This window comes from Myotis daubentonii, chromosome 15, assembly GCF_963259705.1.
Source record: "Myotis daubentonii chromosome 15, mMyoDau2.1, whole genome shotgun sequence".
NCBI lineage: Eukaryota > Metazoa > Chordata > Mammalia > Chiroptera > Vespertilionidae > Myotis > Myotis daubentonii.
In genome coordinates this window covers 9757240-9771378 of record NC_081854.1, presented here as the reverse complement: position 1 = coordinate 9771378, position 14139 = coordinate 9757240, and the positions used below count along the sequence as shown (strand labels likewise).

Sequence of the window (14139 nt, the reverse complement as noted above, 5' to 3'; positions counted from 1 at the left end):
CTAGAGTGAGACGAGGGCAGGGCTTGCTGAGATCAAGGAGGAAGCCTTCCCCGCAGCCTGACTCTCCATCACCCTCATGCCTGCCCTCCTGTGTCCTGGAAACTCCCCTCTCCCACCCACTGTGGCCTCTGACCTCAGACCCATTCCCTTCTCCTGCTGCTTCCTGTTGTCTCTTGCTACCCGACCTCTTTTTTTCTCCGTTGCTTCCCCAGGACCTCTCCTTCCCCGAGTCCCTCTGAGGCTCCCGTTCAGAATATCTCTCATCTCCCTTCAGTCTTCCTTCGTCTCAGTCCCTCAATCTCTCCCTCTCCCTCTCCTTTTTAAAACAAATGTTTTTATTGATTGTAGAGAGAGAGTAAGGGAGAGGGAGAGAGAGACACGCACGTTGATCAGATAGCCTTGAGAGAGAGAAAGAGAGAGAGAGAGAGAGAAAGAGAGAGAGAGAGAGAGAGAGAGAGAGAGAGAGAGAGATCAGATAGCCTTCCGCACCAGGAATCGGGAATCGAACCCCTGGGAATTGAACCGGCAACCTTTCGGTGCACGGGACAACGCTCAACCAACTGAGCCACGCTGGCCAGGGCTCCTCGGCCTCTCTTGCTGTATCTCTGTCTCTCCGTTTCCTTCTCTCTTTGTCTCTAAGTTTCTGTCTCTCCCATGCTCTCTGTGTCTCTTTTCTGTCTGCTTCTCTCTCTCTGACTCTGTTACCCTGGCTCTGCCTCTCCCTCTCCTGCTCTTTCTCCAGGTCTCCTCTGTCTCTGTGTCTGTCTGTCTCTTCTTGCATCCTCGCCCCTCCACGGATGGTGCTCTGAGCCCCCAACCCAAGTTCTCAACCCCAGCCAGACAGAGCGATCGATGGAGAGGTATGGAGAGAATTCATTACTGAAATATTACCCGGCCAGAGAGCTGGATACAGAGATCTAGAGATGAACAGAGACCCGGGGCGAGACTGCGGGAGTGGGAGGCGGCAGAGACGCACAGGGGAGAGAGGGAGAGCGGTGAGAGGCTGGGCGGAGGCCAAGGCACGGAGGTGGGAGGAGGAGGGGGAAGGAGCGCGGTGGGGGCTCTGCTCGGTGGGAGGCGCGTGGGCGGCAGGAGGAGGGAGACAGACGGGGCGTGCGGGGGCGGCAGAAGGGAGCGGGCGAAGGGGGACAGGCGCGCAGCATCCCTGGCAGGCGGGTGGGGGAGGTGAGGCTGCAGGCACCCCCGGGGAGACTCGGGCATCTGTGTCAGGCCGTGGCCGGGTGTCTGGCGTCAAAGCAGCCCTGTTTCAACGTGCCTGTCTGTGACATTTTGTGTCTGTATGTTGCTAGTGCGTGTGTGTGTGTGTGTGTGTGTGTGTGTGTGTGTGTGTGTACGTGTGTGTTGGTTGTGTCTGTGTGTCTACAGATGTCTGCCTGTGCACCCAGCCCCACTCCCCAGACTCCACGCCACCTTCCCAAACCCCAGCCCCCCAGTTTCCCAGACCCTGCTGCCCCCTTCCCAGGTCCCCATATGGCTACTCAATCTTCCTAATGCCACGACCCTTTAATAACAGTTCCTCATGTTGTGACCCAACCATGAAATTATTTTCGTTGCTACTTCATAACTGTAATGTTGCTACTGTTATGAATCGTAATGTAAGTATCTGATATGCAGGATGTATTTTCATTGTTCGAGACCCACAGGTTGAGAACCCCTGCTTCGGTCTCTCATTTCTCCAGGTTCCACCTGCTCCCCACAAGCCCCGCCCCATCTCCTTATGCCCCGCCCTCTCCCGCTGTCCAGGTCTATTTCCTCGTGTCCCTACCCAGACTCCACCCATGCCTTAGGCCCTGTCTCCATTCCACAGACTCGCCCTCCACTCCGTCCTCTTCCCAACTCCACGGGACCCTCCCCTCGTCTCCGCAGGCCACACTCCATCTCCACCAACTACCGATGAAGTCTCCACACTCCTCTGCCCAGGCCCTTCTCCTACTCTTCCCTGACCCTCCCCCGAGTCCCCACTTCTCCCCAAACAACCAGTTTCTCCCAGGCCCCACCCACGTCCCTTCCTATCATCTTGGCCACACCCCCGTCACTGCTGTCTCCTCCCTCCTCTCTCCTGACCCGGCCCCTCTCTGTTCCCTGTCCATATACCCCGACCTTTCCATTTCACCAGCGCGGACCTACCCAGGCCCCACCCACAACCAGACCACGCCCATTCCCACCACCACGCCCCGCCCACTAGCAGCCCACCCGCTCATTCCCCCTTCCCGGGCATGGCCCCGCCCCTCCAGCAGGCCCCGCCCCTCCCCGGACCCCCAGGGGGAGGCGGGGGGAAGTTGGGGGGGGACACTGCGCTCTCACATGGTCTCGTCGTCGCCGAACTCGAGCTCCCCGCACGCGTCCTCGTAGTGCACGCCGCCGCCGCGCGCCGTGCCGTCCACCGTGCGGTAGGGGAGGCGCACGGTGCCGCGCGCGCCCGAGCTGCGCACGACGCGCACGTCCACGGTGCCCATGCACTCGCTCACGTGCAGCAGGCGGTCCTGGAAGGAGAAGATGCCCGCGTGGTCGTCGTCCAGGATGGTGACGGTGGCCAGCAGCGGCGCCACCAGCCGCCCTTTGGGCCGCCCGCCGCCGTCGGGCTCGAACATGCCCTGCGCGTCGCCCACGCGCAGGTTCAGCAGCCGCACGAAGAAGTGCTCGTCCTCCTCGAAGATGTCGTCATCGATGATGCCGATGCGCACCTCCTTCAGCGTCTCGCCCGGCTTGAACACCAGCGTGCCCTCGCTGCAGCGGAGGGGCGGGGAGAGGGGTGAAGGGCAGGCGGTCAACAACGGGGGCCAAGGCAGTCAGGGCGGGCTTCCCGGAGGAGGGGGCAGTGCCACGGGACAGCTCTCAGGCATGAGCGTGGACAGGCATTAAACAAATCATACGGAGGGGGAATCAGGTGGGCTCCGGGCGGGGAGGGGATGCAGGAGGGGAACCGGGCAGAGTTGGTCCAGCATTATACAGATAACGATGACTGTGAGATCAGGGCGGGCTTCCTGGAGGAGGCTTCTGTGGGCAGGAGTTCGCCAGGCAGAGGGAACAGCACATGCAAAGTCCCAAGGTGGAGAGAGAATCTGGAGGGTTCCATAGTCATGAGTCTCAAACCTTAATGTGCACACAAATCACGTGGGGATCCTGTTAAAAATGCAGGTTCTGGTTCCGTAGCTGCAGGTTTCAAAAACTCTGCATTTCTGCCGAAACCGGTTTGGCTCAGTGGATAGAGCGTCGGCCTGCGGACTCAAGGGTCCCAGGTTCGATTCCGGTCAAGGGCATGTACCTGGGTTGCAGGCACATCCCCAGTGGGGGATGTGCAGGAGGCAGCTGATCAATGTTTCTCTCTCATCGATGTTTCTGGCTCTCTCTCTCCCTTCCTCTCTGTAAAAAATCAATAAAATATATTTAAAAAAAAACACACACACACAAAAAAACTCTGCATTTCTAATTAGCTCCCAGGGGATGCAGACAGTCCCCGTCAATGGACCGCCCTTGGAGTAGAAGCGCTGCAGGGCCCAGGACTGACCTTGTCAGGCTTCTGACAAACCCTTCTGTGTTCCCAGGACCCGCAAGAGAAAGACCACATTCCTGAACTTGGCATCATTTGTTCATTCATTCATTCATTCATTCATTTAACAAACACTCCCTGAGCACCTGCTCTGCCCTGTGCTGGGCCCTGCTGGGAACACAGCGGGGAACAGGCTGTCTTCATGGAGCACACAGCCTCCTGGCAGAGCCGTATCACGGTGACAATTACACATTTAACGATTTAATTGCAGTTGCTTCGTTCAACCAATATTTATTGGGCACCTGCTGTGTGCCAGGCACTGTTCTAAGTGCTGGGGAAACAGCAGTAAAACCAGAGCAGCGGAGAGTTCTAGTGCAGGAGATGAATAACAAACATGACGTCAGGTGGCGATGGTGCCATGGAGAAAATAGAGGGAGAGGGTGGAGAGTGAGGAGGGGGTGCCGTGTTAGGGTGGTTGGGGAAAGCCTTGCCGAGGAGCGCACATCTGAGCAGAGACCCGAGGAGGGAGCCAAGTGGAGGAGATCTGGAGAAGAGTATTCATGTTAAAGGGAACAGCCCATGCAAATGTCCTGAGGCAGCAGCGGCCTGGAGTGTTTGAGGCCAGTGTGGCTGCAGTGGAGGGAGCAGGGAGGAGAGGGGGGCAGATGACGTCACAGGCGGAACAGGAGCAGATGGTGTAGGCCTTGGTGCGCCACGATGAGGGCTGTGGCCATTAGTCCAAGTGAGATGGAGACGGCGCGAGGCCTCTGAGCAGCGGAGGGAGGTGGGCTGGCTTACGTTTAAACATGTCGCTGAAGGGCACACAGGATGCTCTACAGTGGGGTGGGGGAGGCAGCGAGGCAGTGACATTAGCTTAATCAGGGGGAGCTGTGAGGGGACAGGGAATGAGTGGGCTCTCCCTGGTAGAGCTGTAGACAGCAGAGTGACTCTGGGGTGTCAATTCATCTACAAAACCTTTAATTTTCCCTCCCACCCCTCCCACCATGCACCTCAGGGACTCGGCTCCGGTTCTGAAATGCACTATCTGATCGATAAGTGTTCACTATCGTTAATTATCACTTTCAGAAGAAAGGGGTCCTGGGCTCCAGTTCTCCAAGGGAAGCCCAGCCCTGTGGGAGGGGCAGAGGGACCCCAAGGTTCTGGCAAAGCATTAGAACCAGACGACAAGACCCCGAGTGGAGGAACCTGGACGCCGTTGCCAAAGCCCGCTGGCCCCCAAGGACGCCCAGCCAGGTGGGCCAACCTGTGCCCAGCAGGGCCGGGCCCCGGGCCTGCTGGAACTTGGGCAGTTAGGATGCTGCAGCCCTCTGAGCCTCAGTTTCCTCTCTGTAAAATGCAGCTAATAATAGTGTCTACCTCATGGTGTTGTTATAAGAATTGAGTTAGCCCAGCGGGCGTGGCCCAGTGGTTGAGCGTCGACCTATAAACCGGGAGATCACAGTTTAATTCCCAAAAGGGCACATGCCTAGGCTGCAGGCTCGATCCCCAGTAGGGGGCGTGCAGGAAGCAGCCAGCCAGTGATTCTCTCTCATCACCGATGTTTCTATCTCTCCTTCTCTCTTCCTCTCTGAAATCAATAAAAATGTGTTTTTTTAAAAAAGAGAATTGCATTAATACAGGAAAAGCACTCAACAAAAGCTAGCTAGTGATATTTACATATTAATATTAGAATCTCAGGATCCTAAAGTTGTGGGATGTTAGAAATGTAAACTTATCAACAAACAAGAGCTGGCAAGGATGTGGAGAAAAGGGAACCCTCAACTGTCGGTGGGAATGCAAATTGGTGCAGCTGCTATGCAAAACAGTGTGGAGATTCCTCAAAAGGTTAAAAAAAATAGAACCACCTTATGACCCAGCAAGTTCACATCTGGGTATTTATTTAAAGAAATCCAAAGCACTAGTTTGAAAGCTATATACATGTATATGTTCATTGCAGTGGTTTTTACAACTAGAGGCCTGGTGCATGAAATTTGTGCACTGGTGGGGTAGTGAGAGTCCCTCAGCCCGGCCTGTGCCCTCTCACAGTCTGGGAGCCCTAGTCCGACATCCTTAACTCTGCCGTGGAGGCGGGAGAGGCTCCCACCACTGCCGCTGCACTAGCTAACCACGAGCCCGTCCTCTGGCTGAGTGGCGCTACCCCTGTGGGAGTGCGCACTGACCAGCAGGGGGCAGCTCCGGCACTGAGCATCTGCCCCCTGGTGGTCAGTGTGCATCATAGCAACCGGTCGTTCAGCTGTTGGGCCGAAACTGGCTCTCCGACATCCCCCAAGGGGTCCCAGATTGTGAGAGGATGCAGGCCAGGCTGAGGGACCCCACTGGTGCACTATCGGGCCGGGGAAGGATGCAGGAGGTTGGCCAGCAGGGGAGGGACCAGGGGAGGGCTTCAGGGCATGTCCGACCCATCTCGCTCAGGCCCGATTGGCTGGACCCCAGCAGCAAGCTAACCTACTGGTCAGAGCATCTGCCCCCTGGTGGTCAATGCACGTCATAGCGAGTGGTTGAGCAGCCTTAGCATATCATTAGCATATTATCCTTTGATTGGTTGAATGTCCAACTGAACGACCGGACACTTAGCATATTAGGCTTTTATTATATAGGCTAGCCAAGATATGGAAGCAACCTAGATGTCCATTAATAGATGTGTGGATAAAGGAAATATGGTACATATACACAATGGAATATTACTCATCCATAGAAAAATAGTGGAATCTTACCATTTGTGACAAGATGGAGGAACCCAAAGGGTTTTATGCTGAGTGACATAAGTCAGTCAGAGAAAGACAAATAGCATAAGATTTCCCTTATATGTGGAATCTAAAAAACAAAGTCAATGAACAAACAAGACAGAAACAGACTCATAGGTACAGAGAACAGACTGCTGGCTGCCAGACGGGAGGGGAGTGGGTGTCTGGGAGGAAAAGGTGACGGGAGTAAGAAGTACAAACTGGTAGCTACAAAACGGTCATGGGGATGTGCAGTACAGCATAAGGAAGAGAGTCAATAATATTTTAATGACTATGTTTGGTGCCAGGTGGGAACTAGACTTACTGGGGGGATCATTTTGTAAGTTTTATAAATGCCTAACTACTGTGTTGTACACCTGAAACTAACAGAATACTGAATGTCAACTGTAATTGAAAAAATTAAAATGAAAAAAAGAAATGGGTTGACCCAACCCGTGTGGCTCAGTGGTTGAGTGTCAACCTATGAACGAAGAGGTCACGGGTTTGAGTCCCGGTCAGGGTACATGCCCAGGTTGCAGGCTCGATCCCCAGTAGGGGGCGGGCAGGAGGCAGCCGATCAAAGATTCTCTCTCATCAATGTTTCTATCTCTCTCTCCCTCTCCTTCCTCTCTGAAATCAATAAAAAATATTTTTTTAAATATATTTTATTCATTTTTTACAGAGAGGAAGAGAGAGAGTTAGAAACGTCGATGAGAGAGAAACATCAATCACCTCCTACTGGGGATGTGCCCAAAACCCAGGTACATGCCTTTGACCGGAATCGAACCTGGGACCTTTCAGTCCGCAGGCCGATGCTCTATCCAATGAGCCAAACCAGTCAGGGCAAAAAATATTTTTAAAAAGAAATGTAAACTTCAAGGGATAGTAGAATGTGGTGATTTTAGCACCATCATTTTTTTAAGGTACATGTTTTTTAAATTTAACTTTACTGTTGAAAGTCTTTAGCACCATCTTTACCACAAAGGGCTGAGGTGGACGTCACCAGTAAGGGGACCAGTGGGTGTCGTGCCTCCTGGGCAAAGAGGAGGACACGGCATCACTTCCCCCGCCCCGCCCGAAGCGCACCCCCTGAATCTGACCACAGGAAACAGACAAGCCCAAACCAAACCGAGGACTGTCCCAGTAACTGGCCTGTCCTCTTCCAAAGTGTCAGGGTCACGAAAGCCACGGGAAGGCTCAGGGACGGATCCAGAGTGAAGCGGACAAAGAGACACGACCATCAGACACAAGGCGTGGTTCTGGGATGGATGGGAAGAGAGGGAGGGGGACACGCAGCCATAAGGGATGCTCCGGGGGTCGCCGGGGCGATGCACGCGTGGGCTGCACATCGCGCAGTAACACTGACTCGGTTTTGAGTGTCCTGAGTGTGGGAGCCGTTGGTGATTACGCAGGAGAATGTCGCTGTTCTTAGAGAGGCACGCTCAGTGTTTATGGGCGCAGGGCCGTGCTGCCTGCAGCTCACACGGACCGCCACGATTATTCATAAGAAACATTAAAGCCAGAGAGGAATGCACGGACAGAGCATGAGCGGTTCGTGGGTCTGCGTGGGGACTGGCTGCTGCGTGGTGGCAGGACCAGAGATCTGTGACTCATTCAGGGAGAGGGTGGCGGGGAGGGGTGGCGGATGGTGAGCGGATGGGACGGGGCACAGCTCAGCCGCCAACATGCTCTCCCGTCCTCTGCCTTAGTTTTCCTCACGGCTCTTGCCCCTTCCTGGCATTTCTATGTGCTCAGCGTGTACGTCCTAGTGGCCTGTCTTTCTCTAACGGCCGGTGAGGACGTTGACTGTTCTGGCAGGAATTTTATGTGTTTCATTTGCTGCTGTCTCCACTGCCCAGGCCCATTGCTGACCCAGCAGACACACGATAAGTGCTATTATTTTAGGAAACCAAGGGAGACTTGCACGCCAGTTAACTACAGTAGCTATCCTGTAAAGCTACAATTCTTGAAAGAGTGTGGCATGGACAGAACTACAAATAGATAAAGAATTTTGTGGGCCACAGGAGGGCAGCGAAGTTATCTTGCTGGCATTTGTATGTTGAGCCACAAAAGAAAGGGCCTGGCACACAGTAGGTGCTCAGCAGGAACTGCTTGAATGAGGGAAGATCACAGGTCTGTTCAAAAGGGTGTGAGGACAGGGCTCAGTAGGGCGCAAGAGGTGGGTTGCTTTATGGTGGAGCCAAAAACCTGGGCACAATTGGGGCACCGTCGCCTTCCTCTTATCTTAATATTCCTACGTAGTACTTACATCACCTGATGGTGTTTTTTGTTTTTTTTTGTTAATGTTTTTCGATTGATTTCAGAGAGGAAGGAAGAGGGAGGAAGAGATAGAAACATCAATGATGAGAGAGAATCATTGATTGGCTGCCTCCTGCATGGCCCCCACAGTGACTGAGCCTGCAACCCAGGCATGTGCCCTTGACTGGAGTCGAACCCAGGACCTTTCAGTCTGCAGGCCGACGCTCTATCCACTGAGCCAAACCGGCTAGGGCTCACCTGATGTTTTCATATAGTTTAATAGTTTGCAGCCTTACTGTAGCCGGACGGTAGGGACCTTAGATATCGTGTTCACCATGATATGCCCATGGCATACAGTAGGCACTCAATAAACGCTTTATTTTAGTCATGGTGTCCGTGGGGTACTTGTTCTACCAGGGAAGCATACAGGTAACTGTGGTGCCAAGCACAGGAGCCCACAGGTACGTGATGAACATGGGAGGGGCAGCCCTGGCCAGTGGGCACTCACATTCTCTTGTGTGCGCCGAACGCCTGGTACAGTGTGGTGCCAAGTAGGCTCTCAACAGTGAGTGAATGGCCTGACCGGCGTGGCTCAGTGATTGAGCGCCGACCTGGGAACCAGGAGGCCCGGGTTCGATTCCCGGTCAAGGCACATGCCCGGGTTTGGGGCTCGATCCCTGCGAGGCTGCCGATCGATGATTCTCTCTCATCATTGATGTTTCTCTCTCTCTCCCTCTGAAATCAAGAAAAATATATTTAAAATTTAAAAAAGGAGCGAACGAATGAATGAATCCAGGTCTGCCCATAGCGGAGCGAGGATGGGCGCGGAGGCAGCCAGGAGACCCGGGAACCCCGAGGCCCCGCGCACAGCCTCCCTCCCTCCCGCCCGCCCCCCGGACCCACCTGTACTCGTAGTCGGAGCCCGCCTTGGCCGAGCCGTCCTCCGTGCGGTAGTCCACGTAGAAGGTGCTGTTGCCCTCGCCGCCCTGGCAGGTGACGGCCAGCAGCACGGAGCCGCAGTTCTCCAGGCAGTGGTAGAGGCTGGGCTCGAAGAAGATGCGGCTGGCGCCGTCGTCCTCCTCCTCCGCGGGCCCGTCGGCGGGGCCGGCCCGGCGCGAGGCGTCCGCCGCGTGGCGCCGCAGCACGTTGCCCGCGCCCGTCATCATGCGCGTGGCCTGGATGCGGTAGAAGGCGCGGCTCTTCTGCTGGTGCAGCAGCGCGTAGTAGTTGGCGATGCCCACCAGCTGGTCCAGGTCCTTGTCCGGGTGCTTCTGCTTCAGGTCCTTGAGGATCTGGATGACCTCGCGGCGGCTGGCGTCCAGCTCGCGGGCCTCGGCGGGGCCCGGGCCCAGGCCGCCCGCCTCGCCCGGCCCCTCGGCGCCCACGAACGTGCCGTCCAGCTCGATGCTCTTGGGGGGGTCGCCCTCGGCGCCGATGATGATGCCGCTGCGCGGGTCGGTGCGGTAGCGCTTGTACACGTACTTGTAGAAGAGCAGCCGCTTGTCCGCCATCCAGGCGAACACCACGCACACCGGGAAGAAGATGAGGGTCAGCAGCGCCTCCCACACCTGCGGGCGGGCGGGCGTGGGTCAGCGCCGCCGCCAGGGGGCGCGCTCCGCCCCCCGCGGCTCTCCGCGTCCCCTCCCGCGTCGGGGTCCCAACACTCCGCAGGTGGTCCCTGTCCCCCATCTCCCTCATCTCCCCCATCTCCCCCATCTCCCCCATCTCCCCCATCTCCCCCATCTCCCCCATCTCCCCATCTCCCCCATCTCCCCCATCTCTCCATCTCCCCCATCTCCCCCATCTCCCCCATCTCCCCATCTCCCCCATCTCCCCCATCTCCCCATCTCCCCCATCTCCCCATCTCCCCCATCTCCCCATCTCTCCATCTCCCCATCTCCCCATCTCTCCATCTCCCCCATCTCCCCATCTCCCCATCTCCCCATCTCCCCCATCTCCCCATCTCTCCCATCTCCCCATCTGCCCCATATTCCCATCTCTCCCATCTCCCCATCTCCCCATCTCCCCATCTCCCCATCTCCCCATCTCCCCCATCTCCCCCATCTCCCCATCTCCCCCATCTCCCATTTCCGTCTCTGCACCCTCCTCCCTCTTCGTCTCTGTTCCGCTCTTGTCCCTGTTCCTCTGTCTCCTCGTCTCTCTGTGTTGGTCTGTCTCAGCCTTGTGTCTGTTGGATTTTTGTTTTCTACCTTTCCTTCTCCTCCTCCTCCTCCTCCTCCTCTCCTTTAAAAAAAAATTCCCATTGAGGATATGTTTATTGGTTTTAGAGAGGAGGAGGGAATCACGCCCTGACTGGGAATCAAACCCGCAACATCGTGGTGTATGGGCCGAGGCCCCAACCAACTGAGCCACCCGCCAGGGTCTTCCTTTCTTGCTGCCTCCTGACTTGTCTCCACGTCCTTTTATGTATTTTGTGGATTTCGATCTCCTTCCCTTGTGAGATGCTTGGAACTCTGTCGCTCTCCCCCTGTCTCTCTCCTGGTCGCCTCATTCACCCCTTTTCTCACGCTCAGGAACCAGCTATTCTCCGCCACCACCAAGGCAGCCCCCTCCCCGCAGTCCCAGCTCCATGCGCTCTGCCCACCTCCCCCCCAGACTCCATCCCCCCACCACCACCCCCAATGCGGCCTGGCCAGGCGCCTTTCTCAGAACGGGGTCCTTGGGGACAGAGCTGATTCTAAAAGAGGCTCAGCCTGGCTTCTCCGCAGCCTCATGAAACCAGTTCCCATGTTTACGTGCTGCCTCCCCAGAGAGCCCGGCCATGCCCAGCTCCGATCCCGGGACGTCTGGCCCAGCCTCTTGTCCAGGAGGTGGGCACCGACCCAAGACTGAGTGAGTTATGCACTGGGGCACGCGGCATGGCCAGTTCCTGACGTGGAAAATACTCAAAATGCGAAATTGCTATTATCATTATCATCACTAGTATTCTTCTCTGGGCGCGTTGCAAAAGCATCCACTAACACATGACAGTTCACCCTGAAAATATGCGTGAAAAGCCTCAAATGGAGCCCAGCCGGATGGCCTGGCTCAGTGATTGAGTGCTGACCTATGAACCAGGAGGTCACGGTTCAATTCTGGGTCAGGGCACATGCCCGGGTTGCGGGCTCGATCCCCAGTGGGGAGTGTGCAGGAGGCAGCCGATCCATGATTCTTTCTCATCATTGAGGTTTCTATCTCCCTCTTCCTTCCTCTCTGAAATCAATTAAAAATATTTTTAAAGAAGACTCAAATGTCACCTTCCTCCTTAAAGATAAGGAAGAAACGCTGTTGCTCAGTGGTTAGAGCACCAGCCCGGGGACTGAAGGGTCGTGGGTTCAATTCTGGTCAAGGGCACGTGCTTCGGATGCAGGCTCATGGTGTATGCAGAAGGCAACCGGTTGATATGTCTCTCTCACATCCATGTTTCTCTCTCTGTCTCTCCCCCTCCCTTCCACTCTCTCTAAAAATCAATGGGGAAAAAAAATACTTCAGTGAGGATGAACAAAAATCAAACAAACACAAAAAAGATAAAGAAGAAAAGAGTAAAAAGGATTTATTATTTGCTGGCCCCAGAGGTATCTTAACAATGAGTCTGGTCTGGGAAATATCTCCTAAGATCTCGCTGTGTTTACTGATGGCTCAGGGAAAAGGGAGGACTTGGAAATAGTGAAACCGCACAAAAGCCACCAGATGGGTTTGTGGAAAGAAGCTGTAAAATGAGCCCCCGTCTCCTGGGCACCATGTGTGTTGTGGGGGATTCTCTCTTCATCAGAGGACAGTCTCAGGCCCCTATGATTGGCTTTGCTCCCTGCAGGGAAGTTAAAGGAGACCCTAGCACAGCGGTTCTCAACCTTCCTAATGCCGCGACCCTTTAATACAGCTCCTCATGTTGTGGTGACCCCCAACCATACAATTATTTTCGTTGCTACTTCATCACTGTCATGTTGCGACTGTTATGAATCATAATGTAAATATCTGATATGCAGGATGTATTTTCATTGTTATAAATTGAATATAATGAAAGCATAGTGATGAATCATAAAAACAATATGTAATTATATGTGTGTTTTCTGATGGTCTTAGGCGACCCCTGTGAAAGGGTCGTTTGACCCCCAAAGGGGTCGCGACCCACAGGTTGAGAACCGCTGCCCTAGCAGGTCCCATCTCCCCTGTAGGGCACCCACAGTGAGGGCGTGTGCACTCGCCCACGGTGGGAGGGGAGTGAGACACCTCAGGTCCCGGTGGACAGGCACGCCCCCCAGCGGGGGATCAGAAGTCCAGGGGTGCTGATGGGTGCACATAATTGGGGAGTTCCAGCCTGCTGACATCAGAGACGCATGGGACAGCCCCCCACAATACACGTCCTGCCGACTTCGTTTCGGAACCTCCCACTGGACATTCATGTCAGTGAAAAGCCTGCTTATAATAACCAGGGCAGAACTCCACTCTGATTTTGTACGTACGAAGCATGCTCCTGGGTGTTTCATATGCACCTAAGATGCTCGCTTTTAACCTCGTGGCGACCTGCTCTTCTGTTGAATCCTTGCATGGAATGGTCTCTGGTCTTTTCTTTCCTTTTTTAAGATATTTTTATTGATTTCAGAGAGGAAGGGAGAGGGAGAGAGAGATAGAAACCTCAGTGATGAGAGAGAATCATTGATCGGCTGCCTCCTGCACGCCCCCTACTGGGGATCGAGCCCACAACCGGGGCATGAGCCCATGGGACCCTTTAGTCCACAGGCCGGCACGCTATCCACTGAGCCACACCGGCTAGGGCTCGTTGTTTATAAGTGGGTGTTGGCATGCGGCTCCCTCGTCATGACGGTTAGGTAGTCATGCGGAAGCACTGACATGTGAAAATGCACACTGTTCTATGAGAGGTTACTTTCCTTTATGTCATAGGTCAGGTGTTACACTGACGTGGGGAAGCCAACAGCAGAGGCAAGTTCAAGGTCACTCATGAGAAGAACAGCTCACCCTCTCTCTGTCCCTGGCTGGCTGTTCTAGGCCCTTCCACAGGAAGCAATTCAGCGGATCCTCACGCAGCCCTGAGAGCACGTAAGGGACTTGCCCGAGGTTAGTTACACAGCTAAGAAGCAGCAGAGGTGGGATTTGAACCCAGCCCTCTGGCTCCAGGGCCCACGAACTAAACTCTGAGGCTAGAAGACTTCTCTCTTCTTACCTAAGAATTTCCCATCAGCAGAATAAAGGGCATAAAACAAATTGTCTGTTATAAAAAAGGAGCATTAGGTTTGAAGGGCCAAAAACGATTGGTTGAGCCCTGGCCAGTGTTGTCTAGTGGTTAGAGCGTTGGCCTGTGCACCAGAGGGTCTTGGGCTCGATTCCCGGTCAAGGGCACGTACTTGGGTTGCAGATTCGATGCCCAGCCCCAGTTACAGCACATGCGGAAGGCAACCAATTGATGTGTCTCTCTCACATTGATGTTTCTCTCCCTCCCTGCCTCCCTTTCCCTCCCTTCTACTCTCTCTAAAGATCAATGGAAAGAATATACTCAGGTGAGGATTAACGACAACAAAGCCCCGGCCGGTGTGGTGCAGTGGTGAGTGTTGGCCCATGAACCAGGAGGTCATCATTCAATTCCCAGACAGGGCACATGCCCGGGTT

General features: G+C 54.8%; 1 protein-coding gene across 1 annotated transcript in view; it reads right to left on the bottom strand.

Moving 5' to 3' along the window:
• Window positions 1-14139, bottom strand: part of SLC8A2 (solute carrier family 8 member A2) — a 33762-nt gene that overhangs the window by 10730 nt on the left and 8893 nt on the right. The window contains exons 3-4 of the mRNA XM_059666000.1: window positions 9418-10082; window positions 2326-2748 (exon numbers count right to left, since the gene is read on the bottom strand). Of these exons, the coding sequence (XP_059521983.1) occupies window positions 2326-2748; window positions 9418-10082 (1088 nt within the window). The remainder of the gene's footprint in view (window positions 1-2325; window positions 2749-9417; window positions 10083-14139) is intronic.